Source organism: Penicillium robsamsonii (genome assembly GCF_028829455.1).
Source record: "Penicillium robsamsonii strain IBT 29466 chromosome Unknown utg000001l_segment0_segment0, whole genome shotgun sequence".
NCBI classification, from domain to species: Eukaryota; Fungi; Ascomycota; class Eurotiomycetes; order Eurotiales; family Aspergillaceae; genus Penicillium; species Penicillium robsamsonii.
This window is the reverse complement of record NW_026643219.1, coordinates 461,761-486,609: the sequence shown is the minus strand read 5'-3', so window position 1 is coordinate 486,609 and position 24,849 is coordinate 461,761. Positions and strand designations below refer to the sequence as shown.

Sequence of the window (24,849 nt, the reverse complement as noted above, 5' to 3'; positions counted from 1 at the left end):
TGGATTTCCACCTGGGCAAGGTCCTATTGGTTTCACATCGGAACATTAAGCTACTTTACATTTCCTACATCCTAATTTCATCCTTATAAGATGCCAGGAAGAACTCGTCCAGTCGAGAAAATTGCCAAAGCTTCAGCCCAATGCTCCGTAGAGGTGTGCACCTTCTCTCTAACCTCAACAGTGCTCAACTAACTAGCTTGATAGGTTGCGGCATACGGCAAATGTGTTGTTGCGGATTACAACTCGGTACATAAAGATATGTGTGCTAAAGAATTCATGCGACTGAAGAATTGCTATCTGGTAGGTGACGAGTGAGTGCTGTGTAGGTCAACATGCTAACTAACACCAACAGGCGGCATCCAAAAAGGGCTAAAAGTTCCTTGGGATTAGTTATAATGTCCCGAGGAAGCATCAGAATTACTCAAAGATTGGAGCGGTTTGAATATGGCGGCGCAAGCAGGAGCATTTGTAAATTATTATAGGAATTCCGCTAGGTATTGCAGGAGGACTATTGATAAAAGGCTGAGTTCATTCAAAATATCAAAAAAATAGTTAAAAAGTAGACTTTATGTCTACATATGTTCTTTTGGTTGACTTTCTAAATCTTGAGAAGACGCAACAAGAAAGTGGCATTTTGCACCTCCTGTTCTTCCTGCGAGATGGTGCCCTCTTCCTCTCCAGTAGGAAGCTTATCGCCACCAAATGCACTCGGTTCAACTGGGCGGCGCAGGACCTTCTCAAAGGCTTGAGCCTGAGACTTGAAAGCCTCGTCAAGACCAATGTTATCCGGGTCTGAAATCACGGTGTATTCCATTTTCACATCATCGGTGGCAACAAGACCAGCCTTCTTGCGAAGGCGTTGGACGCGGTTGATGATCTCACGTCCCAGACCCTGATGAGCCAGCTCTGGGTACAAGTTCACATCGAGGATGGTCAAGACGTCAGAATCCGTGTTGGTTTCCAAGGCCTTGGAGTTGTCGGTCTCCTTGATTCCTCGCTTCACAACGAGGTCACCCTCAATGAGTTCAATGCCACCAACCAAGATCTTCTTGTCTGCGAGATACCCCTTCACGTCATCGCTGGTGAGCGAAGGCAAGGCCTTCTTGACTGTTTGAACAGCCTTCTTCAGCTTCTTACCGAGCACAGGCCAGTCTGCAGTCACTGAGTATTCGACTTGGTATTTGGCCTCGTCGGAAGAGAGAACAAGCTCCAAAACATTGAGCTCTTCGAGGATGTAGGACTCGAGAGACTTGACATCTTCCAGGTATTGCGGGTCATTATGAATCACAACAAGTGACTTCAGGGGGGTCTTGAGACCGATAGTCCGACGTTCGCGCGAGATACGGCCGAGTTCGATGATAGTCTGCATCCGAGAAACTCTGCGTTCAACAACTTCGTCGAAGAGCTCTTGGCGCACTTCGGGGAAGGGAAGGAAGTGTACGCAACGGCTGTCTTCAGCACGAAGCGACTCGGGAATGTGGGGCAGAAGGCGCTGGTAGATATTGTCGGTGAGGAATGGAGTGAAAGGAGCGAGGCCTCTGACAAGAGTGTAGAGAACCTCAAAGAGAGTGTTCAGGGCGTGCAATGTGTCATCAACGCCATTTTCGCCCTTAAGTCTCTTGCGGTTGAAGCGAATGTACCAGTTGGTTGTGTGATCAATCAATTGTAGGAGGCGTGGTACAACGGTATACAGACGGTAAGCAGCCATCTCCTGGTCAATAAACAGAAGCAGCGATTGACAGCTCGCGAGAACCCAACGATCCATCACGTTCGTGTTGGTGCTCTCTGCTGCAGGGTCAAAGACAAAGTCGATGTTGGAAGTCTTCTTCAGGAGGGTCACCTGGCCCTCAAAGAACTTGTAGCTGTTCCACAGTGGGAGAAGCACCTTGCTGACGATTTCCTTGACGCCAGTTTCCTTGAATCTGAGAGGCTCAGCACGAACGACTGGACTGTTGATCATGTACAATCGAAGAGCGTCCGATCTGTTTAGAGAATGTCAATGAGAATTCTTATGGGGGAAAATTCCCGAAGAGCATGAAAAGTATCAACAACTCGGGGCTAAAGAATTGCAGAACTTACCCGTATGAGTTCATGATCAGCGATGGGTCGGGGTAATTTTTCAATCTGTGAAATTAGCGTGTTAGGTAGGGTTTAGGTCATGGTCATATAGAGGTAATTTTTACGCACCTTTTGGACATCTTAAGACCGTTCTCTGCGAGGACAATACCATTCACCACTACATTCTTGTATGGTAGTCTTTGACGCAAGTGAACTCCGATCACGCTGAGTACATAGAACCATCCTCGTGTTTGACTAAAAATCCAATATTAGCGCATGAAAACCGACGAGAAGGGATAAAATGTGGAACTTACTCAAGGCCCTCGGCAATGAAGTCTGCTGGGAAACGGTCCTCGAACTCATCTGCACCCTCGAAGGGATAGTGGACACTTGCAAAAGGCATACTGCCCGATTCAAACCAACAATCAAAGACCTCGGAAACCCGTCTCAAAACGCCGTTTCCTTTGGAAGAAGGAATCGTGATGTGATCGACCTTATCCCGATGAATATCGGTGAGCTCGCCCTCATAGCCACTCAATTCCTTGAGTTGCTCGATGCTGCCGATAGCAACAACTTCTGAGAAATCTTCACTAACCCACAATGGCAACGGTGTTCCCCAGAAACGGTTCCGAGAAATGTTCCAATCGTGAGCGTTCTTAATCCAGCTGGCAAATCTCCGCTCCTTAACATTGGAGGGGACCCAGTGGGATTTATCAATACCATCAAGGATGTCAGGGATGATAGGCTTAACCTTCACGAACCAGGATGGCACGGCACGGTAGATCAGAGGGGTATCGGACCGCCAGCAGAAAGGATAGCTGTGAGTAATCTGACTGTCAACGAGGACACGGCCGTTACCCTTGAGGAGCTTGATGATACCCTTGTCAGCAGCCTTGACATTCTGGCCCACAAAGTCACGGACTTCAGCGGTGAAACAGCCCTGAGCATCAACGGGGTTGGGGGGAAGACGGGTCTCGGAAATGACGCCGTGGTTCATGGCAACTTGGTAATCCTCCTCACCAAAGGCAGGGGCCTGATGAACAATACCAACACCATCCTCGGCAGTGACATATTCATCATTCAGCACTTGGAAGCCACAATCCTTGAATTCTTCGTAGAAGTAATCAAAGAGGGGTGTGTACTTCCATCCGAGCATATCGGAACCCTTGATGCGGTCCACGATTTTGAACTTAGCCTTCTTCGGGTCCTTGTAGATGGTCCGAAGAAGAGCCTCCAGGAGGATGTAGTTTTTCTTTGTAGCTTCATCATAGATCTTGACGTACTCGAAGCTGGGGTTGGCACACAGACCGGTGTGCGATGGAAGTGTCCACGGGGTGGTGGTCCATGCAAGTAGGCACGTCTCGGGGTCATCTAGCAGAGGGAATGTCACAACAACGGCGGGGTCCTGCACATCTTTGTAGTTCTGCTGCGCTTCGAAGTTGCTGAGCGGCGTGTTGAGGGCGGTGGAGTAAGGCATGACACGATATCCGCGGTAGACGAGGCCCTTGTCGAAGAGCTCCTTGAAAACCCACCAGACGGATTCCATGAATGACGGGTTCATGGTCTAAATAACAAAAAGGAAGTGTTAACACAAAGGCACAGAAAGCCAGACGTACTCGAGCGTACCTTGTAATCGTTATCGAAGTCAATCCAGCGACCCAATCGCTCGATGGTTTCGCGCCATTCTGTCGCGTATCTCATAACAATCGATCGACACTCCTCGTTGTATTTCTCGATTCCGATCTCTTGGACCGCCTGCAGACCAGACATGCCCAATTTTTTGTCGATCTCATATCTAGATTTCGTGTCAGCAAAAGCCAAGCTACACAGTCTTGAGCAAGTCTTTGTCTTGAATTGGATTGAACTTACTCAATGGGCACACCATGTGTATCCCATCCAAAACGACGCTCCACATGGAATCCCTTCATAGACCAATAACGGGGAATCACATCCTTGATCGTCTAGTGGAAAGTATTAGAACTACTCGCAACTCATTCGTAAATTTTCGTTGTTATCTTACCGAAGCAAGCAAGTGCCCGTAATGAGGGGTTCCGGTAGCGAACGGAGGGCCGTCTAGGAATCCATAGCGTGGCTTTCCAGCCGAAAGTTCAACTTGGCGTTTGAAGGCATCGATCTCCCTCCACCGAGCGAGCACGAGCTCTTCTTCCGCAGGAAAATCCATGATGTGGTGACTCCAGTGATTTACGAAAGTGGAGAGAAGATTGACTGCGACTAACAACCTCTCAGGGCTTGCAAGTCCACGGGTGAGTCACCCCCACTCGCTTTTTTTGCCAGTGTGCCTTGTTGCCTTGACCCCTCCATGTACACCGCCTTCTATAATCATCATGTTAGGGTTGCAATGAAAGAAAGGACTAGAATAGACAAAGACTAAAAGGCGAACTGCCAATTAGATGAACATGTATACCTTCTAACTGACAACTATACCACGTGGTAGGTAGGTAATATCATTTACCACTATCATTCAGCTCAAGATATACGATTCTAGCAATCTATATAATGTAGAGGTATCAGCCAGGGGCTCAACCTCAACCCATGCATGCTCTGCAAGAGCAAATAAAGAGTCCATTCGAACATCGATTGAATACATTTTACATTTTCCCTAACTCCTTTTCTTCTCCAGAACCTTATGCCCAATTCCCAAACGTGTCAACAAATACCAATAGCGTATTGAAAGTAGCAAGAAGAAATAGTCACAGAGCAAGGCGAAGAGAGAGCTGGGCCCTCAGTTGTTTTCTAGTACCGATTATATCCACCTCCGCCTTGGTTGTGGGAGTAGTTGTCTCGGTTCTGCCCACCACGGCCGCGGCCTCCACGGTTACCTCCTCTGCCTCCGCGATAATCCTGCGAGCCATAACCCGATTGATGCGCGTTATTGTACTGGCCACCCTGGTTGTACTGGTTGTTCTGCTGGCCATAATAGTCCCCAGGCTGTTGGTAGCCGTGTTGGGGCGGGTGTTGGGGTGGGTACTGGTGTGACATCCCGCCACGAGGAGGGGGAGGCGGTCCTCTGGCGTAGCCTCCGTACCCTTGACCAGGAGGGACCCATCCAGGAGGTACCATGGGGGCACCACCGGGACCACCGGGACCACCTTGTGGGCCGGAGTTGAATTTCGGGTCAAGATGCGCAGCAAATGGGTTCGGGCGGTCACTCGAGTAGTTCATCCGGCCGCCACGTCCTCTGCCCTGGAAAGGTGCACCACCGAATGATCGGCCTGAGTTCTGGGATCGGTTTTGGGTGGCTCTGATATCGTTTGAGTCCAGCATTGGCGTCGGTAGCTTCACCCCGCGGAGAAGCATAGACTTGTGGACATGAGAAGACTTTGGGATTTTATACAATACACTTTGTTCAGTTAGTATATAAAGCAAACCGCAGAGATGGGAGGGTTAAACTCACGTGAGAGAACGATCGTCATCAACTCCTGGCATCCCATGCGCCTCCAATGGCGATACCAACGAGCTGTGGGGGATATAGGTATCGCTGCGCTCGACGATGCCGGCCAGGCCGCCACTCACATCCTCTTTAAGGGGGTATTGTGCCGGGCCAGGCTTCTTGGAGTAGAAATTCGCGACAAGGTCTTGGTACAAGGGGTTTCGGTCGGATAGTAGAAGAACGTCCTGGCCATGAGAGTTGCGAATCTTTTCTTCCTCGGTCAGAAGAGGATATACCTTGGCCATGGCGTTTAGTAGGCGGGTTTCGTCGATGAAAGGGAGCAGAATCACTCCTTGCCAGGCAAATTTCTTGCCGTTCAAGTCCAGGGGGAAGTCCTCCGGGTAGAAATCGATGATCTCGCTATCGGGATTTTCCATGAGAGGATGGAAAACCTTCGGCAGCGCGTGGTTAGAAGCAGCAGGCAAGACTCCCATTAGTTGTTCAAATGGTTTGAATATCGTGCCCTTCTCGAACTGGACGTCCATATCGGCGATATCAACGAAATCAGCGGCTGTACGTTATATGTTAACTTCTTCCTAAGAAATGTAAAAGAAAGGATAGAGAGGGAAAACTTACCAAATGGCGCATAGTGCCTTGGGTAATACCAGGTCTGTGATCAAGTTAGCGAATCTCAATCGTATAATCAAGTAGGGGTGGAGCACATACCCAAGAGGGACAGCCCTGGAAATAGTATTGTAAAACCCAACAAAGACCAACCGCATATTCGCGAGCGACCTGGTGGCGGAATTCTAAATCTTTAGGATCCACGCCGAACTTCTGCTCATAGTACCGATCGGCGTATCCTGGCTCCCACAGCTTGACGGTGTCTTCTTGAGCCTCATCTTGTTTGGGCTTTTCAGTAACAATAGGAACAGGCGGAGGGGAGTCTCTGCCAGGTGTTCCTGCCTCGGTAACCTCCTGTTCGGATACATCCGCCTTTCGTTTTCCGAGAACCCCGGGAGAAGTCTGCTCTGGGATTTCCTTTGATACTTCCTCGCCATCTGTGACTGGAGTTTCGCTGTCTCCAGCTTGATCCTGGTTGCCCTTCATGAGTCTACTCTTCAGCACAGCAGCGGCGCTCTTATTCTCCATGTTAGCACGGTACACAGCTCCACGGTTGATGACCATGCTGTGTGTCAGCTCCCTGGTCTCCTTGTTTAAGTGACCACGGCCAGGGGTGATGAGTTCCATCGGAGGGGCAGGCTCGCCGCGAGAGCGATCGCCAGCTGTCAAGTCACGCTGGGGGGAACTCCGTCTGCGCTTTTGAGCACGCTCTTCATTTCGAGCCGCATCTTGCTCCTTGCGTCTCTTCTCGTTTGCCTGCTTTCTTTCCTCCGCTTGCCTACGACGTGCGAAAATGGCATCCTCTTGTTTGGCCAGTCCCTGCAAGATAATTTGAGCGTTTTTCAACTCAACGCTTCCATCTTTGGTAAGGTAGCTTCCCATGGCGGGGAGACTGTCACGCCAGATCGCAATCAACGTATCAATTCCGTTCTCACGAATATCCAAAGAAGGCAGATGAGGAAGGAAATCGTTTCCGACGAAGAAACACATGAAGACCCAGTCATCCAGTGCACGTTCCAGGTCGAATGGGAACGGTTGCTGAGGAACACGAAGCTCCACGGCAAGATATTCTCTTAGCACGGCGACATGAAGCCAAATGAATGGCTTCAGAGGGGCAGCATTTTGCTTCTCGTCGAATTCACCATTCTTCTCTTTTGGGCGGCCTAGACATTCCTCGGCCTTATGGCCATTCTGTCCGCAAAGTCTACACCCCCGAGGTCTTGAGTCTTGGGCAAAAACGTCTTCGCGCAGTACTCGGAAATAAGGCTCGTGTGTACCAAGACCCAGCATGATCAGATCAGCATCCTATTAGATTTGAAATTAGTGATCTGAGGAGACTGATTTGGAAAATCACCACAAACTTACCAGACCATAGATGACATGACGAGTGTTGGGGTCGTGGTTAGGCGATGCTCGCTGCGATCGCACAAAATTCATGATCTTGTGCTCTCCTTCTCCTGGGACCGTGGCATCCGAAATGATGATTTTCAACTGTGAACGTTAGTATGGTCATTGGTAGCAAGCAAATGGATCAAAACATACATTTTCCCAACCCGGGTCAGTGTTGAGCTTGTAGGCAATCCAATACCGCAGCGAGGCAGCAAGGATATCCATGAAAGGCGTTCCTGGCGTGATGACGTTGCTGTCCCACGTCTTCTGAACAACCTCTTCCCTAATCAACTGGTCGCCGGTCTTCGTAGCATGCTGCTGGGCGAGCATCTTGTGAAGTTCCTCCTTCTTCTGGTCATTCTCCTTGGCCTCTTGCGCCGAGCGGAATCGACGTGCGCGCTGCTGGTTCATCTTCGCTCTTGGGGCGACACCATCTATACATAGTATATCGAGGTTAGTCGAAATCTTCAATTTGGAGAAGATGCAGGAATTGCAAGCTCCCTTTGAATATACACATACCAATAGCGATCATGAGAAGCTTTCTGGGGCGCACCATGTTGACCACTCGATCGGTGTACTTGTAGATCTCCATCATCATTTCCTGCTCATCCGCTGGGGGAGGCTTCCCCTCGGGGTGAGTACACGGATGAACGATACCATTCATATCCAGATAAAGGTTGTCTTGCTCCTCGCCATTAGGGTTCGGACGAGTGATGTCGATTGGGATTTCTTCTCCGTCGACCACTTGGGCCTGCTCTTCAATAACCGGAGACACGATCTTCGGATACTTGTTGGAGAGCCATCGGAACAGGGCGGGGACACCCATGATGGTAATGCGACACTGGTGAGATCAATATTTCTAGGGGTTTCGGTACTGTTGTCGCAATCAGTTGATGGCGTTCGTGCAGGCGCAGGCGCGATCTCTCTGTTCGTGAACGAGATGCAATATGAGCCAGTTCAGATGAAATAGAGACCCCTTTGGAGCATTTAATAGAGAAAAAGAGACGCAACCGCAGGTATGATCGCGGTGCAGGTTCCTAGCAGCGAAAAAGAGCTTGCCGTTGACGAAAAGATAAATTCCGGGCGGTCGGCGATTCTGCGGGTTGACCCAAGATCGGCGTTTAGCCCCCTTTGGCAGTACAATAGGACAGCTTTCTACTGCAATCAGCGAACCAACCTCTTCACTTTTTTCACTTTTTGCTCTCTCATAGATGACTACCATTTTCTATGCCCTCGGCTGGCAATGACCATGATATTGCGAATCAACTACGATGTTCCGAATCCTCGAGTCGCAAGCTCCGGCCAAACAAACGGCTACGGACACAATCGACGTATTAAGCAGTAGACTGCAGAGTGCTACATTGTTGGAAGATCGTCGCGCAGCAATCCAAGGATTAAGAAGTTTTGCAAAAGTTTACCCTGCTTCAGTCGCTTCTGGTGGCCTGCGGTCATTGATTAGCAGTCTACGCAATGACAGTGAAGATGTGGACACAATCAAAGTGGTCCTCGAGACCCTTTTGATGCTCTTCACGCCTGATGAATCTAGTGTGGGTATTTTGTACTTTGAATAATTGCACACGAGTTACTCATATATATGCTTAGCCTGAAGCGTCGGACGAAATAGCTCTATGGCTGGCAGATGAATTCACTCAGGTACGCATCTTGACCTCGGTCCCGAGATGATGGACTGACATCTCTAAAGCGACAAGACAACATAACTACCCTACTCAACCTTTTGGAAGCCCGCGAATTTTACCCCCGCCTTTATTCACTCCAATTGATTTCGCACATTTGCAGCGCACGACCGGAACGAACACAAGAATGCATTTTTACAGCGCCGCTAGGTATTTCCAAACTAGTTAGTATGCTGACAGATGCGAGGGAACCAGTACGAAACGGTATGTCTTGTTGAACATCTGCGTCCATGTGGGACATGAAAGATTGGAGCTAACAAACTGTTTTCTTCATTCGCTAGAGGCTCTCGTCTTGTTGATTGCCCTGACCCCCGCCTCGGAAGAGCTGCAAAAGCTTGTGGCATTCGAGAACGCATTTGAAATACTTTTCTCTCTTATCGAAGCCGAGGGAGCATTGACTCATGGGACCGAGGTAGTGGAAGACTGCCTCTCCTTGTTGGCTCACCTTTTGAGGTTCAATGTTTCCAACCAATCGTTTTTCCGCGAGACCGGTTGTGTGAAAAGGGTAACGCAGTTGCTTCATGAATGTCAGCAAGAGCCAGAAGACAACGATCAAGCGCCACAGTGGACTCTAGTCCACCGAGATAAGAACGTCTGGGGCTTGTTGGCCATCATTCAATTGTTCTTGATTCGCGGTGGCATGAGCACACCCATCAACCAGACGGCGTTCTGGCAGAATGGCGTAACGGAACAAGTTCTTAGCATCGCATTCGGTCAAAAGTTCAGTGTCAGTGTGACCTCAAAGGTGAGATGTTGATATTACCCTTTTTTGTCCGTATTTATGACTGACTGACAAGTCCAGGCCTTGTCAACTTGTGCCGATCTGATTCGCGGCAATTCACCGTTACAAGAAAGGTTCGGTGATATCGAAGTCCTGTGGGGCTCCTACCCCGGCGGCGACAAGGCTGTCAATGGTGATGCTAATGAACCTTTACGCATCAATGTTATTGAAGCATTCTTAAAGCTCAGCCTCGAACCTGCTCCTAACAACCTCTTGGATGCACGACTTGCTGCCTGCGAATGTATGAAAGCGTTCTTCGCCCATCATTCTGGAATTCGCATGCACGTTCTGAGGCGAGCAATTGAAGGACATACCAGCGGGCAGGATCGGATTCCCAATATTCTATCTGTACTGCTCACTGCACCCGAAGCGCGCGGCAATGCCGATCCGTACCAAGTGTGGATGGCCTGTGTTCTGATGTTCCATTTGCTCTTCGATGATGCAGAGGCTAAGGCAACAGCTATGGGTGTCACTGAGGGCGATGCTGAGAGTGGCGAAGAAGTGATCACCAGTGTCCAATCTGTCGTTGGAAACCTAATTACTGGTCTACAACGCGGTGACGATGAAAGAATCACTGTCGGTTATCTGATGTTGCTCTGTGGTTGGCTTTTTGAAGACCCAGACGTTGTGAATGATCTTCTTGGAGAGGGTAGCTGCATCCAAACCTTGTTGCAGGAAATCAAGCATCAGCGCGCCCCTAGTAAATTGGTGCCCGGCCTTTGCACCGTGTTGTTGGGTGTCATATATGAGTTCTCCACCAAAGACTCGCCGATCCCACGCGCCACGCTCCACAAGCTACTCATCGAGCAGCTTGGCAGGGAACAGTATATTGACAAGATCACAAGACTTCGAGAATGTCCATTGGTTCGCGACTTTGAGGTCCTTCCCCAAACCGCTGGTGGTCAGCTCGAGGGTGGACTGCCGGAGGTGTTTTTTGACCGTTCATTCGTTGAGTTCCTCAAAGATAACTTTAGCCGATTACTTCGTGCCATTGACCGCGAACCCGGGTTTGAGATCTCCGTTGTTGCCAATGGCGTCGAAAAGGGAATTTCGCGTGAGCTTGTTGATTCATTGCGTGCAGAAATTGAAGATCGCACTCAGACCCTTCAAGCATTGGAGTCCGATCTCGTTAGCATCCAACGAAAGCTTGATCAAGAACAGTTGGACCACCGAAAGACAAAGGAATCCAATGCAGTTGAGGTGTCAAAGCTTCGACAAACCAACCAATCTCTACAGCAAAGCCATGCGCAGGAATTATCAAAACAGCTATCGAAACTCGAAAACGAATATAAGCATTCCAAGAACGAGTTACTCAAGCAGCATAATGAGCAGCTCCGTGCCATCGACCATCAACTCAAACAGACTTTGGCGGAATCTGAAAGCAAGAGTAGCAAAGCAAAGGAAGTGAGAGAGCACCATGAGCGAGAAGTTGCTGCTCTACAGAAAACCATTCGTGGCTTGGAATCAGAGCTTTCTCGCATTCAGGAACAACATACAGGAGAAGTGGTCAATCTCAATAAAAAAATTCAGGAGTTGGAAACTGTCATCAGCCAGTCCAATGAGGCTCACAGTGCACGGCTCACTGAACTTCAAAAGAAGATTCAGGAACTGGAAAGCAACAACAAATCCCACAGTGATCAAGTTGGTAGTTCCAACAAGAAGATTCAGGAGTTGCAGAACACTATCAACCAGTCCAAAGAGGCTCACAGCGGACAAGTCGCCGGTCTTGAAAAGAAGATTCAGGACCTAGAAAACACCAAGAAAGCCAATGATGGACAGGTGGCCGACCTCAACAAGAGAATCAAGGTATATGAAAACATCAAGGGAACCCATGATGAAGAAGTCGCCGATCTTACCAAAAGGTTGCAGAGCGTGGAATCTACCTTGGTGGCAGCCAAGCAAAAGCACGAAGCGGAAGTCGGTGACTACAAGAGCAAGCTTGAAACCTTGGAGTCTAAGTTCTCTACGGCCAAACAACAATATGAGACTGAATCCACTGGGCATGATAATACAGTCGGGACTCTCGAGTCGAATCTCGCTGCAACCAAAAAAGAGCATGAAGCTGAGATCGCAACTCTAAAACAACATCTTGCAACTCGGGAATCAGACCTTGCCAAGGCCCAGAAGTCTAGCAATGATCTTGAAACAGCCCAAGAAGGCACCGCATCCCAGACCTCGGCGCTGGAAGCACGAGCTAAGGAGGCTGAAGACAAGGCCACGGAAGCCGAATCCCACGCTCGCAGTGCGGCCGAAGCCCTCAAAAGCATCCAGGCCCAGCTCGACAGGGCTAAAGCTGAAGCCAAAGAAAAAGAGGAGGCTCGCCAGTCAGCCCAATCTGAACTGGAAGATCTGCTGATTGTCTTTGGGGATCTTGAGGCTAAGCGAACGGAGGACAAGGTATGTTTACTAGCTCGATATATTCCTAGTATGCTCTTCCTTCTTGACTAACAATTATTAGAAACGGCTCAAGGAGCTCGGGGAGGAAGTATCGGAGGCCGAGGACGACGATGATGACGAGGATGAGGAAGATGAGTGATGGACACGTGCCATGTGTAAATAGCCAGGCGAAAAAAATTTCAATATAGTGATTCACGGTGTGATGCCACGAAAGGCCACAGCTTGAGTAGGGATCTGCTGTATATCGTTCCAAGACTGATTTATTTCTCTCTATGTACCCTCTCCATATCAGCTGAGCCTGGCGTCCAATACAAAGGATTATCTGAGATCATCTTGACATCTTTTGCTCCTCACACATGGACATTATATGGGCAGAACAATCCAGGGGTTACGATTTACATACATGCTGCATACGCATAGTACTAACCTATGCTACCTACAAAGTTACTCTAACATGTCTAATAGGGAAACATGCAAGTATATAGTATGTACAACCTTGCAACATCCCGAGGTAAATTAGGTTTATGATCTATCATTATACATTAAGGTCTTCTTCATACGATGTACGCTTTTGAAACCTAACGGCTGCTAACAGCCATGGAAATCTCCTGGAAAGCGCTTGCTACACGGCCCTATAATTTACAACACTGGATTATTTGTATACATTACAAAACCTTGGGAGATCAGAAGATCAGAAGAGCTTCCAATTTTTAGATTTATCTTCGCAAAGCAAACAAGCCATGGTGCCTATTTAAACCTTGTTCACATCAACTTAGGCTTCTCGTTCACTCTTCTACCCATGCTCATCAAAGGAGACAACTCAATCAATCTTCTTCCTTCAAGCCTCCGCCGTACATAATAATGCCTAGAACGTCTGCATTATCTCGTCAGTACTCTTATGAACCCGAGATCTTGTATGACTATCAATGGGCCACTTATATGCAAAAACCAGCGGCAGGAATTGCTAGTGCCTTGAACTTGTCATCAACACAGGAGATCGACGCATTATGGTATAATAACGCGGAGACTCGGAGAATTATCATCATATGGTCGGACTTTGTCATAAGGAGCAGGTAGTTGTGAAACCTCTGGCAACAAACAACTAGGTTTATGGATGGCATGACAGCTCCTGTGCCCCCAAAAAACGGTGTGCGGGGTGTAGCTTGCAAGATATTTCCTTTGATATTCGCGACCTGGTGTACAACTCAGCTCATGCGTGTGGTTCCGACGCTATTTTCCGGCAGCAACCTCGACACGACTCCCCCGGAGCTTGATGCATTCGACCTTTTTTATGCACTCTCCATTCTTTGTTGGGGAACAAAGTGCGGACGGTAAGGCAGGGGTTGCGATTTCTTTCACCACGGGTGGTAGGCCCAATGAAATGGCACCACGAACCTAGTACTATCAGACTTAATATTCCATCTCCCGTATCTTCCAACACGATTGAAGATCCAGCAACGGCATTGACCTCCATAGCCGCACTTGAGCCCGAGCATGCGCTACCGGTTGCCTCAGGCGGCGACAATATCGGTTCACCTCAGGAAGGAGCCATCAGTGATTACATCCGCACTCGTGAGGTGTTATATCAATTTGCTGGCAAAATATGCGAGCAATTTCAGCAGGTCCAGCTCTCAGTCGAGTCTGACGAAGCTGAGGAAGATGGAAATGGCAGTACCCTGTTCGCTGGTATGGATGTGCTGGTCGAGCAATATACCAAGACAATTGGACGGAGATCCATTGGGAACATCATTGCCAACAATCAGCCTCTTAGCCAGCTTAACAGCTACCGTGCTCAAATGGGAACCCAGAGCGTTGGGGAGACCGGCCGTGTAAAAGAGATTGGCCCTGGCGGAGACATTGGGCCCGGAGTAAAGCACTCCGGCAAATGTTCCCAGGCCCCTCCAAATACGCAACTCAGTCGGCGGGATAATGGTGTTTCCAAAAACAAGACTCGGCCATCGAGAGTTCACAACACAGGATCCAATGAACGTATCCAGGCGGCATTCAATTCGCAATTGGCAGATACTTTAAACTCGCCAGACTAGTTGGACGCAGTCAACTCGAGCACCGTAATCGAGTTGAACTCGATAATCGGGATTGATTTGACAGAAGACTGAAATCCCAGGATAGTCTCGGCTATTTGTAGGGTTCGCATTCAAAACAAGCGATGTCGGCCAAGTTGAAAATTGAGGTTACGATGTGGAATCTGGCAATTTTTTGGAGAATATGTTGATTTCATAGTCTAAATTGAGATTCATTCAAATTAGTACCAAATAAATTTGCAGATATGAGTACATATCTGTATAATACAGATCGTAGATGTTCCGAGTGTTATATGTGTACTCTGTATAGATCGACAGATTGAGTCACCGGGCGGTCAAGAAACTGCCCGCGACACCGGAGGGGAAACTACTCTTTTTCCTTTGTCTTGTTGGTTCTTGACTTGGTGATTATTTTCTTTTGATATACCATTGGCTCTAGGATCAGCTCTATCCAGGTTGGTCACTCTCCTATAATCCGTCACTTTCCTCCAAATTATTGTGCACCATGTATCCCTAGATTCATAGTGGGGAGGGAAAACAGATAAAGTACAGTACTATGAGTCAGGGTACTAATAAGTCACAGAATGAAATGAGCAGTTATTGAACTTTACCATTACCGAGTCCTCGTCTCTATCCTCCTCCACAATGTCCAAACCCACCAAGATCAGCATCTTGGGCCAGGAGAGCATTGTCGCTGATTTTGGCCTTTGGCGCAATTTTGTCGCAAAGGACTTAATCAATGGCTTGTCCTCGACGACCTACGTTCTTATCACCGATACCAACCTCGGATCTCTTTATACCCCCACTTTCCAAAAGACATTTGAGGCTGCCGCCGCTTCCATCACCCCAGCCCCGCGGCTCCTCATCCACAATGCGGCCCCCGGAGAAAGCTCAAAGTCACGGCAGACAAAGGCCGACATCGAAGATTGGATGCTGAGCCAGAATCCACCATGTGGTAGAGACACAGTGATCATTGCATTGGGTGGCGGTGTAATTGGGGATTTGACTGGATTTGTTGCAGCAACCTACATGCGAGGTGTGCGCTTCGTGCAGGTCCCAACCACGCTCCTTGCCATGGTGGACTCATCAATCGGAGGAAAGACGGCTATTGACACCCCGCTTGGTAAGAACCTCATTGGTTCTATATGGCAGCCATCGAGAATCTACATTGATCTTGAGTTCCTGGAAACTCTCCCCGTCCGAGAGTTCATCAATGGCATGGCCGAGGTCATTAAAACTGCTGCCATCTCAAGTGAAGAAGAATTCACTGCCTTGGAAGATAACGCAGATTCCATCTTGGCTGCTGTGCGCAGCGAGCCGAAGGCTGGCCAAGGTCGTTTCGACGGCATCCGGGATATCCTGAAGGCTAGAATCCTGGCCTCGGCACGTCACAAGGCCTTTGTTGTCTCCGCAGATGAGCGTGAGGGCGGCCTTCGCAACCTCCTCAACTGGGGTCATTCTATTGGACATGCCATTGAGGCAATCCTTACCCCTCAGATCCTTCACGGCGAATGTGTCGCAATCGGCATGGTGAAGGAGGCAGAGCTTGCGAGACATTTGGGCATCCTGAAGGGTGTCGCCGTCGCTCGTGTGGTAAAGTGCATCTCGGCATACGGCTTGCCCACTTCTATGAAAGATCCTCGGGTTCGTAAGTTGACTGCTGGTAAGCACTGCTCTGTAGACCAATTGCTGTTCAACATGGCTTTGGACAAGAAGAACGATGGCCCGAAGAAAAAGGTTGTGCTCTTATCGGCAATTGGCCGCACTCACGAGCCAAAGGCCAGTGTCGTCTCTAATGAGGATATTGGTGTCGTCCTTGCTCCCAGCGTTGAAGTTCATCCCGGAGTGCCCAAGTCGCTCAATGTCACTTGCGCGCCCCCTGGATCGAAGAGTATCTCCAACCGTGCTCTTGTGCTTGCTGCGCTTGGTTCTGGAACCTGCCGCATCAAGAATCTCTTGCACTCTGATGACACTGAGGTCATGTTGAATGCCCTAGAGCGACTCGGTGCGGCAACTTTCTCTTGGGAGGAGGAAGGTGAGGTCCTTGTTGTGAACGGCAAAGGCGGAAAGATTATCGCAAGTCCTTCTCCTCTGTACTTGGGTAACGCCGGTACTGCCTCGCGATTCCTCACCACCGTGGCTACACTCGCTACTCCCAGCAGTGTCGACTCGAGTGTCTTGACCGGCAACAACCGCATGAAGCAAAGGCCCATTGGCGACCTTGTTGACGCTCTTACCGTCAATGGTGCTGGTGTCGAGTATATGGAGAGCAAGGGATGTCTTCCTCTCAAGATCGCCGCTTCTGGAGGCTTCGCAGGAGGAAAGATCAACCTGGCAGCTAAAGTTTCTTCTCAGTACGTCTCTTCACTGCTCATGTGCGCTCCGTACGCCAAGGAGCCAGTGACTTTGAAGTTGGTCGGCGGTAAGCCCATTTCACAGCCTTACATCGACATGACCACGGCCATGATGAGGTCTTTCGGTATCGACGTGAAGAAGTCTACCACCGAAGAGCACACCTACCACATTCCTCAAGCTCACTACGTGAACCCGGCCGAATATGTTGTGGAGAGCGATGCAAGCTCTGCGACCTATCCTTTGGCAATCGCTGCTGTCACTGGCACTACCTGCACCGTCCCTAACATTGGTTCCAAGTCCCTTCAGGGCGATGCTCGCTTCGCAGTGGATGTCCTAAGGCCTATGGGCTGCTCTGTTGTACAGACGGATTCTTCCACCACTGTTACCGGACCTACTGATGGCGTTTTGCAGCCGCTGCCTAATGTGGACATGGAGCCCATGACAGATGCCTTCCTTACTGCCTCCGTTCTCGCGGCCGTTGCCCGAGGCAAGGGCTCAAACCACACAACCCGTATCTACGGTATCGCAAACCAGCGTGTCAAGGAATGCAACCGTATCAAGGCTATGAAAGACGAATTGGCTAAATTCGGGGTGGTGTGCCGTGAGCATGACGACGGTCTTGAGATCGATGGCATCGAGCGTTCTACCCTTCGCCAACCATCCGGTGGAGTTTACTGTTACGATGATCACCGGGTCGCGTTCAGTTTCAGTGTGCTTTCTCTTATCGCTCCCCAATCTACCCTTATTTTGGAGAAAGAATGTGTTGGCAAGACCTGGCCCGGCTGGTGGGATGCCTTGAAGCAAATGTTCAGCGTGAACCTCAATGGTAAAGAATTGAAGGAAGCTGAAAATGCTGCCTCGAGCGATGAAAAGCGCAGCAGCGCCTCTGTCTTCATCATCGGTATGCGCGGCGCTGGAAAGACCACCGCCGGCAACTGGGTTGCTAAGGCCCTTGATCGTCGGTTCATCGATCTTGACACAGAGCTTGAGACTTCCGAGGGTATCGCTATCCCCGATATTATCAAGACACGCGGTTGGGAGGGATTCAGGGACGCAGAACTCGCTATCCTGCGACGCGTCATGAAGGATCATCCTACTGGCTATGTCTTCGCCTGCGGCGGAGGTGTTGTCGAAATGCCCGAGGCACGGAAGCTGCTTATCGACTACCACAAGAACAAGGGCAACGTGCTCCTCATCATGCGCGACATCAAGCTCGTGATGGACTTCCTCCAGATTGATAAGACTCGCCCTGCCTACGTGGAGGACATGATGGGCGTATGGCTACGACGTAAGCCTTGGTTCCAAGAGTGCAGTAACATCCAGTACTTCAGCCAGCAATCCACCTCAACGGATATGACCCTTGCCTCAGAGGACTTTACCCGCTTCATGCGGGTCATCACTGGCCAAGTAGACAGCCTTAGTATCATTAAGAAGAAGCAGCACAGCTTCTTCGTCTCATTGACTCTGCCTGATCTCCAACCGTCAGGCGATATTATCACGGAAGCTTGTGTCGGGTCTGATGCTGTCGAACTGCGGGTGGATCTGTTGAAGGACCCTTCAGTTGATGGCGATATTCCCTCGGTTGACTACGTCAACGAGCAAATGTCTCTCCTTCGTCGTCGTACCACTCTGCCCCTCATCTTCACCATCCGCACCAAGAGCCAAGGTGGCCGCTTCCCCGACGATGCTCATGATGCCGCAATGGAGTTGTACCGACTAGCGTTCCGTTCTGGCTGCGAATTCGTGGATCTTGAGATCGCCTTCCCTGATGCAATGCTCCGTGCCGTTACTGAGATGAAGGGTTACTCTAAGATCATCGCCTCGCACCATGATCCTAAGGGCACTCTGTCGTGGTCCAACATGTCTTGGATTCAATCCTACAACCGTGCTCTGGAGTACGGTGATGTGATCAAGCTCGTCGGTGTTGCCAATACCCTTGATGATAACACTGCCCTTCGGAAGTTCAAGACATGGGCTGAAGAAGCCCACGATGTCCCGTTGATTGCGATCAACATGGGCGACAGTGGTCAGCTGAGCCGTATCCTGAACGGCTTCATGACGCCGGTGTCTCACCCCAGCCTTCCTTTCAAGGCGGCACCTGGTCAGCTGTCCGCTGCAGAGATTCGCCGTGGCCTCTCCCTGATGGGTGAGATCAAGGCCAAGAAGTTTGCTATCTTCGGTTCCCCCGTCTCGGGCTCGCGGTCTCCCGCTCTTCACAACACCCTTTTCGGCACAATGGGTCTTCCCTACGAGTACTCTCGCCTGGAGACTACCAATGTCGAAGACGTCAAGGACTTCATCCGCGCCCCCGACTTCGGCGGTGCCTCAGTGACAATCCCCCTCAAGTTGGACATCATGCCCCTGCTCGACGAAGTCGCCCAGGAGGCTGAAATCATCGGTGCCGTCAACACTGTCGTGCCCGTCCCCAACGGCAACAACCCCCCTCGTCTGATTGGTTACAACACCGACTGGCAAGGCATGGTGCAATGCATGCGCAACGCAGGCGTCTACGGTTCCACCGGCAAGCAAAGTGCCGTGGTCATCGGTGGTGGCGGTACTGCCCGTGCTGCCATCTTCGCCCTCCACAACATGGGCTTCTCCCCAATCTACGTGGTGGGCCGCACTGCCAGCAAGCTCGAGGGCATGGCCTCGACCTTCCCGACCAACTACAATATCCGCGTTGTAGACAACCAGTCCCAGCTTGACACCGTTCCCCAGGTCGCTATCGGAACCATCCCCGCTGACCGTCCCATCGACCCTGCCATGCGCGAGACTCTCTCCGACATGTTCAAGCGCGCTCAGGAGATCGACGGTACTTCCGAGTCTAGCAAGCCCCGTGTTCTTCTTGAGATGGCTTACAAGCCTACCGTCACCGCCTTGATGCAGCTTGCATCTGATGCGGGTTGGAGCACCATTCCTGGACTGGAGGTCCTTGTTGGACAGGGTGTGCACCAGTTCGTTCACTGGACTGGTATCACTCCCTTGTACCATGAGGCAAGGGTAAGCAAATATCTTGGTTATATTCTCCTTCTCTCGCTTCGTTACTAATTGTTGTCTTTGTGTTTAGGATGCCGTCATGGGTACTGCTGAATGAATGATGGATACATCATCAATATCTCGGGCTCTTTTCTCTATCTTCCATATTTAACATATCATGTTCCATGTTACATGCTCTAGCGATGGGTGAGCGGGTTACTAAAAAGCAATCAAGAAAACGTGTCGTGACTTGCATCTTGTCGTATTCATACGATAGTTCTCATCTACATAACTTTCCATTTCGGTCAATTTTATTGTATTCCACATCACTTTCTGTCCCTGTCTTGTTGATGTATCTCGCTGCTCTGTAGAGATATTGTCATTCGTCCCATTTTAGGGATTAGAGGTAAAATATTCCTTGCTTTGGCTTAAAGTACGTGTTAGGTTGACCATCCACCATCCCAAGTGCCATTCTGCCTGCGTTATAAATCCAATGACTTTTCTTTGATGCTATCTATCTTGAATATCCTCCACATCCATACATTTATTCAAAACCCGACCACTTCTTACTTCTGATATCCTTCTTAGTTTCCTTGGTATCTGCTTAATCTCTCACATTCTCTTTCTCTCACCCGTTCCTCCATCTTTCAAAGAATTTCACTAACACAACCTTTCTAATCATAGCACGATGGATACAACGAAACCCAAGCCAATGCAACATTTTGTGAAAGGCCTTCTATTGGCATCATCTTCAAGTCTAATGCCCGCATCGCCTCCAACGCTCGTCTTTCACTCGGCCTTTACCTCTGGCCGGGGAGAGATGGTCAACCACAGGTCTCTCCAGTACCCAATACCACCTTTGATCATGAACTTAGCGTCAGGTTTACCCTTCACAGTCTCCGGCTTGTATTTACGGAAGAACTAAATAACACATTAGTACCCCAGAATGGTCATCTCACAGGACCAGAAAAGAACTCACCTGCAAGGGACCCTTGAACAACTCCATCATAGCAATATCCCTCCCCAAACAAACACGCGACCCATACCCAAACGAAAAGTTATACTTATTATACAACTTCGCCTTCTCAACATCCAACCACCGCTCAGGCTTAAACTCCTCAGCATCATCCCCATAAAGCTTCGGGTCCCGGTGCACTAGGTACGGGTTACAGCTAACCTCGGTACCAGCCGGCGCGAAGCGACCATAGAGCTCAATACCAGGCTCGGCAACATAGCGGGGGAAGATGTTCGGCGCAGACGGACACAGACGCATCGTCTCCTTCACACAGCCAACATAGAAAGGCATGTGCTCTATGACCTCGTTGTACTGTGGCATATCAGAGATGAGGCCCTTACGGGCTGCGTTGTCGATTTCCGCCATCATACGCTCGTACGCCTCCGGGTGGGTCATGAGGAAGTGCATCATGGCCTGGAAGGCAGTGCCAGTTGTGTCTGCGCCAGCGAGAAGGACGAGCAGGACCTCTGCGCGGATGTATTCCAGATCTAGAGGCTTGCCTTCTTCTGTGCGAGCCTCGAGGAAGGTCTGGAGCAGGTCTGTTTGATGGATTTTGTTGCCGCTTTGGATGTCCTTAATGCGCTGGTCGATGAGTCGGTCGCGGAAGCGCATTAACACGCCGATGCCGGAGTCGTCGGCCGGTGAGGCGACAAGGTATTTTTTCAGGGCGGTGGTTTTTATCCATGAGGTGAAAGGGTGGAGGCGGGCTAGGAGGCCGAAGGCTGGGAGGCCGTCGTGGAAGCCTTGGATTAGGCCGCCGATGTCTTCGCCTTTTTCGACGAAGCCGAAGGGCTCGCCGAAGCCGATTTCGCTGATGATGTCGTAGGCCATGTAGCTGGTTGTATGGTTAGTCGGAGTATTGTTTCATTTGGTTCATGCTACTTACACTGCCCACCAGGAGAAGTCGAAGGCTTCGCCGGTCTTCACAAACTTTTCTGTGAGCTTGTTGGTCCATGCGGTGATGCGCATATCAATCAATGGCTCCATCTTTTTGATGTTGCTGAAACTGTACTATGTTGAGGGTCAGTTTTTGGTGTCTGCGACTGAACTCATGTGTCGTCATACCGGTCCAGCAACGTGCTTCCTGAACACGGCATGGTTCTTGTGAGATCTCATGTTGAACAGGGACTCGGTCTCGCCGAAGCTTCCAGTAATATAGTGCCCGGTCTTGTCTGCATTGCGATGGTAGATCTCCGGGAGCTTTTCGTGATCGTTGACCAGCAACAATGTTGGGGTGATGCGAACAACGGGGCCTGAGAGAATTGAGTTAGAAACATTCCTTTGGGGGATATAATCAAGATCAAGACCAACCATATTTCTTAGCAAGCGCATAAACTGTCGGTACCTCGGTATCCAGTAGATTATGCCATGCGATCCAGAGACGAGTTACAGAGCCCCAGAAAGGGCCGGGGAATTTCGCGAGCGGACTGAAGAAGCGATAGTAAATAATTTGCCAGGTAAACTTGAGCGCAATATAGGCAATCAGTCCAAAAATGGCATTGGTCACCGTCACCAGTGACAGGACATTTTCTGCAAGACCCATAGCGAATCTAGAGAAGCATAGAAGATGAAAAACCCCTCTTTCTGGCGGAGGGAGTGAAACGGCTCTGGAACTAAACCGCCAATGACCATTCACATTAAACAAGCACATTGTAGTAAGGGGCCAAAAGGGCATTGGCCAAAGGGCTACCTTCAGCTTACAAGACCCCACGACAATCCTGCAAGCCTAAACCAAAGTAGGTCTAAACCGTTGAAGCTATGCTCAGCACGGGGCATCTCGTGCATCGACCCCTCCTCATTTGTGCTAGTCCTTGCGCTAGAGCATTGGTAATACGTGCATCGTAGACATTTGTGGCTAGTCCATCGTTGCGCACATTCCTAGTAAAGATTGATCCGGTATAGCTGCCTAAAGCAGTAAAGATGATCTGGATATGGAGAAGACGTTGTCTGTCAGAGGGGCCGTGCGGGTGTGCCGTTGCGCCGTTACCCACGAACATTTGAGACAATGGTCAGCACAGCAGATTGGATGCTCAGGAGTTCCTTGCCAAATGTGAGACGGGATTTTGGTGTTCCAAGTCATTTGCACAGGGCTAGATGGGAAAAAAAAGTACCTCGCACTTTGAGGCTGTGGAGCTGCTGTCGTGGCATTCTCCACTATAGAATGGCCTATAGAATGGCCAATATTTCTCACTGGGCAGTCTCTGTAGACTAGATGAAGAAGATAATGACGGGCCGAAGTCCTGCAGGGCTATTCTTAATGCATATGCCGAGCGCGTTCTCCTGAAATAGATGTGAATATGGGGAATTGGGGCTAATACTAATAGTTCACTAACTATGGATGTATATCGCATGTAAGTTAGACTCTGACTTTTTAACAGGGGCAACTTTTCTCTGATTTGCCCAAAGAAATATAGAAAGAGCAAAACAGGTTAAAAGTAGGTGAAAGTATACATGTAGGGATTGATAACACCCCTTGAATCCTGAATTCAAAGTACCGCCTTCCAAATCTAGTCGGACTTGAAATTCTGCCATGTAGACAGGAGTGACTTATTCTTGTTAGCAGATTTCAAACAAAATGCAGGTACTGTCTTGCTACCATACTTGGTAAAAGAGCGGTGAAAAGAGGTAGATAAAATCAGGTGTCAAGGCAGAAGGTAATGTGCACCTCAACATTCAGGCAGCGAGGATCCAAAGGACCTATTTTCCAATATGAGACAGACCATTACTATATGCGACTATATATGTACAGTAATTTGGAAGAGCAAACATCTCGTCTCATAAATTGATTCTTATCTACTTGGTACTTTTGTACGCATAGAAAATCATATCACATATGAAACTTCCAAATCATTCACAGTCTAGCCACTTTCGCTTTCGCTTAACAGTCTCCACTAAGGACGGCTCGGAAGGCAAATGGAGTAGTGCAGATCGGAGGTGAGCTACATAATGGCTTCAAATCTGTGCATTAGGGGCCAGCCATTATCCATTCCTCCATCATTGAGCGCTTGCAGAAAATATCTCGGGGTCTTGAAACGCGCAGATCGCTCAGCTCCACTCCCATCAAGATTATTTTTATTATTTGGCAGAATTCATAAAATCTTCCAAATAATGTTCTGTTGGTTTTCTAGTCGCTCCAATTACCCCTTTTTTTGTGTCAGTTTGGATATAGGGCTGTAGATGCACGATATACTTCGTACAAAGTATCCAATCTGGAGCATATTAAGATCGTCATCGGACGTCTCAATGAGCATAAAAATAAAGATAAATCAGATCTCTCCATCTCATCTTCCAGGGGAATCTTCCGAGACCCACGAACTCTTTTTGCTTTCGTTCTATCAAGTCATGTTTAACTTTTTCTCTGCTTTCTTGCTAGTCATGAGTAATAGTCCAGTCTTTCAAGGTTGGGTACTTTCCAATAGTCGGGATTTCACAATGATCGTCTCCGAGACATCGAACATAGCGACCCATGACTACTAGCCATCCCTGTGCGAACCAATCCCACCCCAGTCTTCAGGTGGATATCTTCGGCGAGCTAAGATACAATGCTTTCTTGTGCCCAGAGCCAAGGGCCCAATAAACAGGGCCCAGGACTTGGTTTAACAGGGTTTGGACATATCCAACATTTGTACCTCGACAATTGGAGACAGCATTTTCGTGTCTGGGTGGCAAATCATAGCGCTAGAAAGCCCGCCCCAGAGCTCTTTCTATGTTGTAAAACATATGTTTTTCTCTAAGAAACGTGAAACTGCCGCTCCTCTCCATATACGGCATGCGTATTTTAGCACGAGTAGATCACCAAAGGTCTCGAGTGGTGGCGATGCTTGGTTATGACTGTCCCGTCTGACTCGTGTTGGCCTAGTACCTAGTCTACGGAGTAAAAAGAGGAAGGCCTTGCCAATCCTTACCATGTTTTCTTTTTTCGTCAACGGCCTTCTTGGCGGTATACAGTGGATCTCGGAGACTAATAGAACCATGCACGATGCGCATCTCTGATGGGCACAGTCATTTTCTTCCCACTAGCTCCAGGGGCATCGGGGAGAAATCTCGTTATAAATTGTAGACCGGGGGTGCCATTAGCCATCTTCTTGATGCTTTCGTTAATCACAAATTGAACCTTGTATCATCCA

General features: G+C 49.2%; 7 protein-coding genes across 7 annotated transcripts; 4 read left to right on the top strand and 3 right to left on the bottom strand.

The window, feature by feature from the left end:
• Window positions 1-90: 90 nt before the first annotated feature.
• On the top strand, window positions 91-373 carry N7447_000200 (uncharacterized protein; the record flags this gene model as incomplete). Its single annotated transcript, XM_057224476.1, has 3 exons — window positions 91-153; window positions 205-300; window positions 353-373. 3 exons carry the CDS (start codon window positions 91-93, stop codon window positions 371-373), a joined length of 180 nt encoding a protein of 59 aa, XP_057088492.1.
• Window positions 374-598: 225 nt separating this feature from the next.
• N7447_000199 (isoleucine--tRNA ligase ILS1) lies at window positions 599-4,240 on the bottom strand (the record flags this gene model as incomplete). Its single annotated transcript, XM_057224475.1, has 7 exons — window positions 599-1,982; window positions 2,080-2,124; window positions 2,188-2,313; window positions 2,373-3,622; window positions 3,685-3,853; window positions 3,928-4,019; window positions 4,079-4,240. The coding sequence occupies 7 exons, from the start codon at window positions 4,238-4,240 to the stop codon at window positions 599-601; spliced, it is 3,228 nt and encodes a 1,075-aa protein (XP_057088491.1).
• Window positions 4,241-4,812: 572 nt separating this feature from the next.
• rat1 (5'-3' exoribonculease Dhp1) lies at window positions 4,813-8,288 on the bottom strand (the record flags this gene model as incomplete). Its single annotated transcript, XM_057224474.1, has 7 exons — window positions 4,813-5,419; window positions 5,474-6,020; window positions 6,086-6,119; window positions 6,176-7,378; window positions 7,439-7,564; window positions 7,616-7,896; window positions 7,982-8,288. 7 exons carry the CDS (start codon window positions 8,286-8,288, stop codon window positions 4,813-4,815), a joined length of 3,105 nt encoding a protein of 1,034 aa, XP_057088490.1.
• Window positions 8,289-8,733: 445 nt separating this feature from the next.
• N7447_000197 (uncharacterized protein) lies at window positions 8,734-12,473 on the top strand (the record flags this gene model as incomplete). The annotated part of the gene is made up of 6 exons (XM_057224473.1): window positions 8,734-9,009; window positions 9,065-9,115; window positions 9,165-9,360; window positions 9,438-9,901; window positions 9,959-12,334; window positions 12,396-12,473. 6 exons carry the CDS (start codon window positions 8,734-8,736, stop codon window positions 12,471-12,473), a joined length of 3,441 nt encoding a protein of 1,146 aa, XP_057088489.1.
• Window positions 12,474-13,195: 722 nt separating this feature from the next.
• N7447_000196 (uncharacterized protein) lies at window positions 13,196-14,379 on the top strand (the record flags this gene model as incomplete). The annotated part of the gene is made up of 3 exons (XM_057224472.1): window positions 13,196-13,407; window positions 13,441-13,643; window positions 13,706-14,379. The coding sequence occupies 3 exons, from the start codon at window positions 13,196-13,198 to the stop codon at window positions 14,377-14,379; spliced, it is 1,089 nt and encodes a 362-aa protein (XP_057088488.1).
• A 642-nt stretch (window positions 14,380-15,021) lies between these two features.
• On the top strand, window positions 15,022-19,825 carry N7447_000195 (pentafunctional protein ARO1; the record flags this gene model as incomplete). Its single annotated transcript, XM_057224471.1, has 2 exons — window positions 15,022-19,731; window positions 19,799-19,825. The coding sequence occupies 2 exons, from the start codon at window positions 15,022-15,024 to the stop codon at window positions 19,823-19,825; spliced, it is 4,737 nt and encodes a 1,578-aa protein (XP_057088487.1).
• Window positions 19,826-20,496: 671 nt separating this feature from the next.
• N7447_000194 (cytochrome P450) lies at window positions 20,497-22,265 on the bottom strand (the record flags this gene model as incomplete). Its single annotated transcript, XM_057224470.1, has 5 exons — window positions 20,497-20,628; window positions 20,687-21,557; window positions 21,609-21,733; window positions 21,788-21,975; window positions 22,034-22,265. The coding sequence occupies 5 exons, from the start codon at window positions 22,263-22,265 to the stop codon at window positions 20,497-20,499; spliced, it is 1,548 nt and encodes a 515-aa protein (XP_057088486.1).
• Window positions 22,266-24,849: the final 2,584 nt, after the last annotated feature.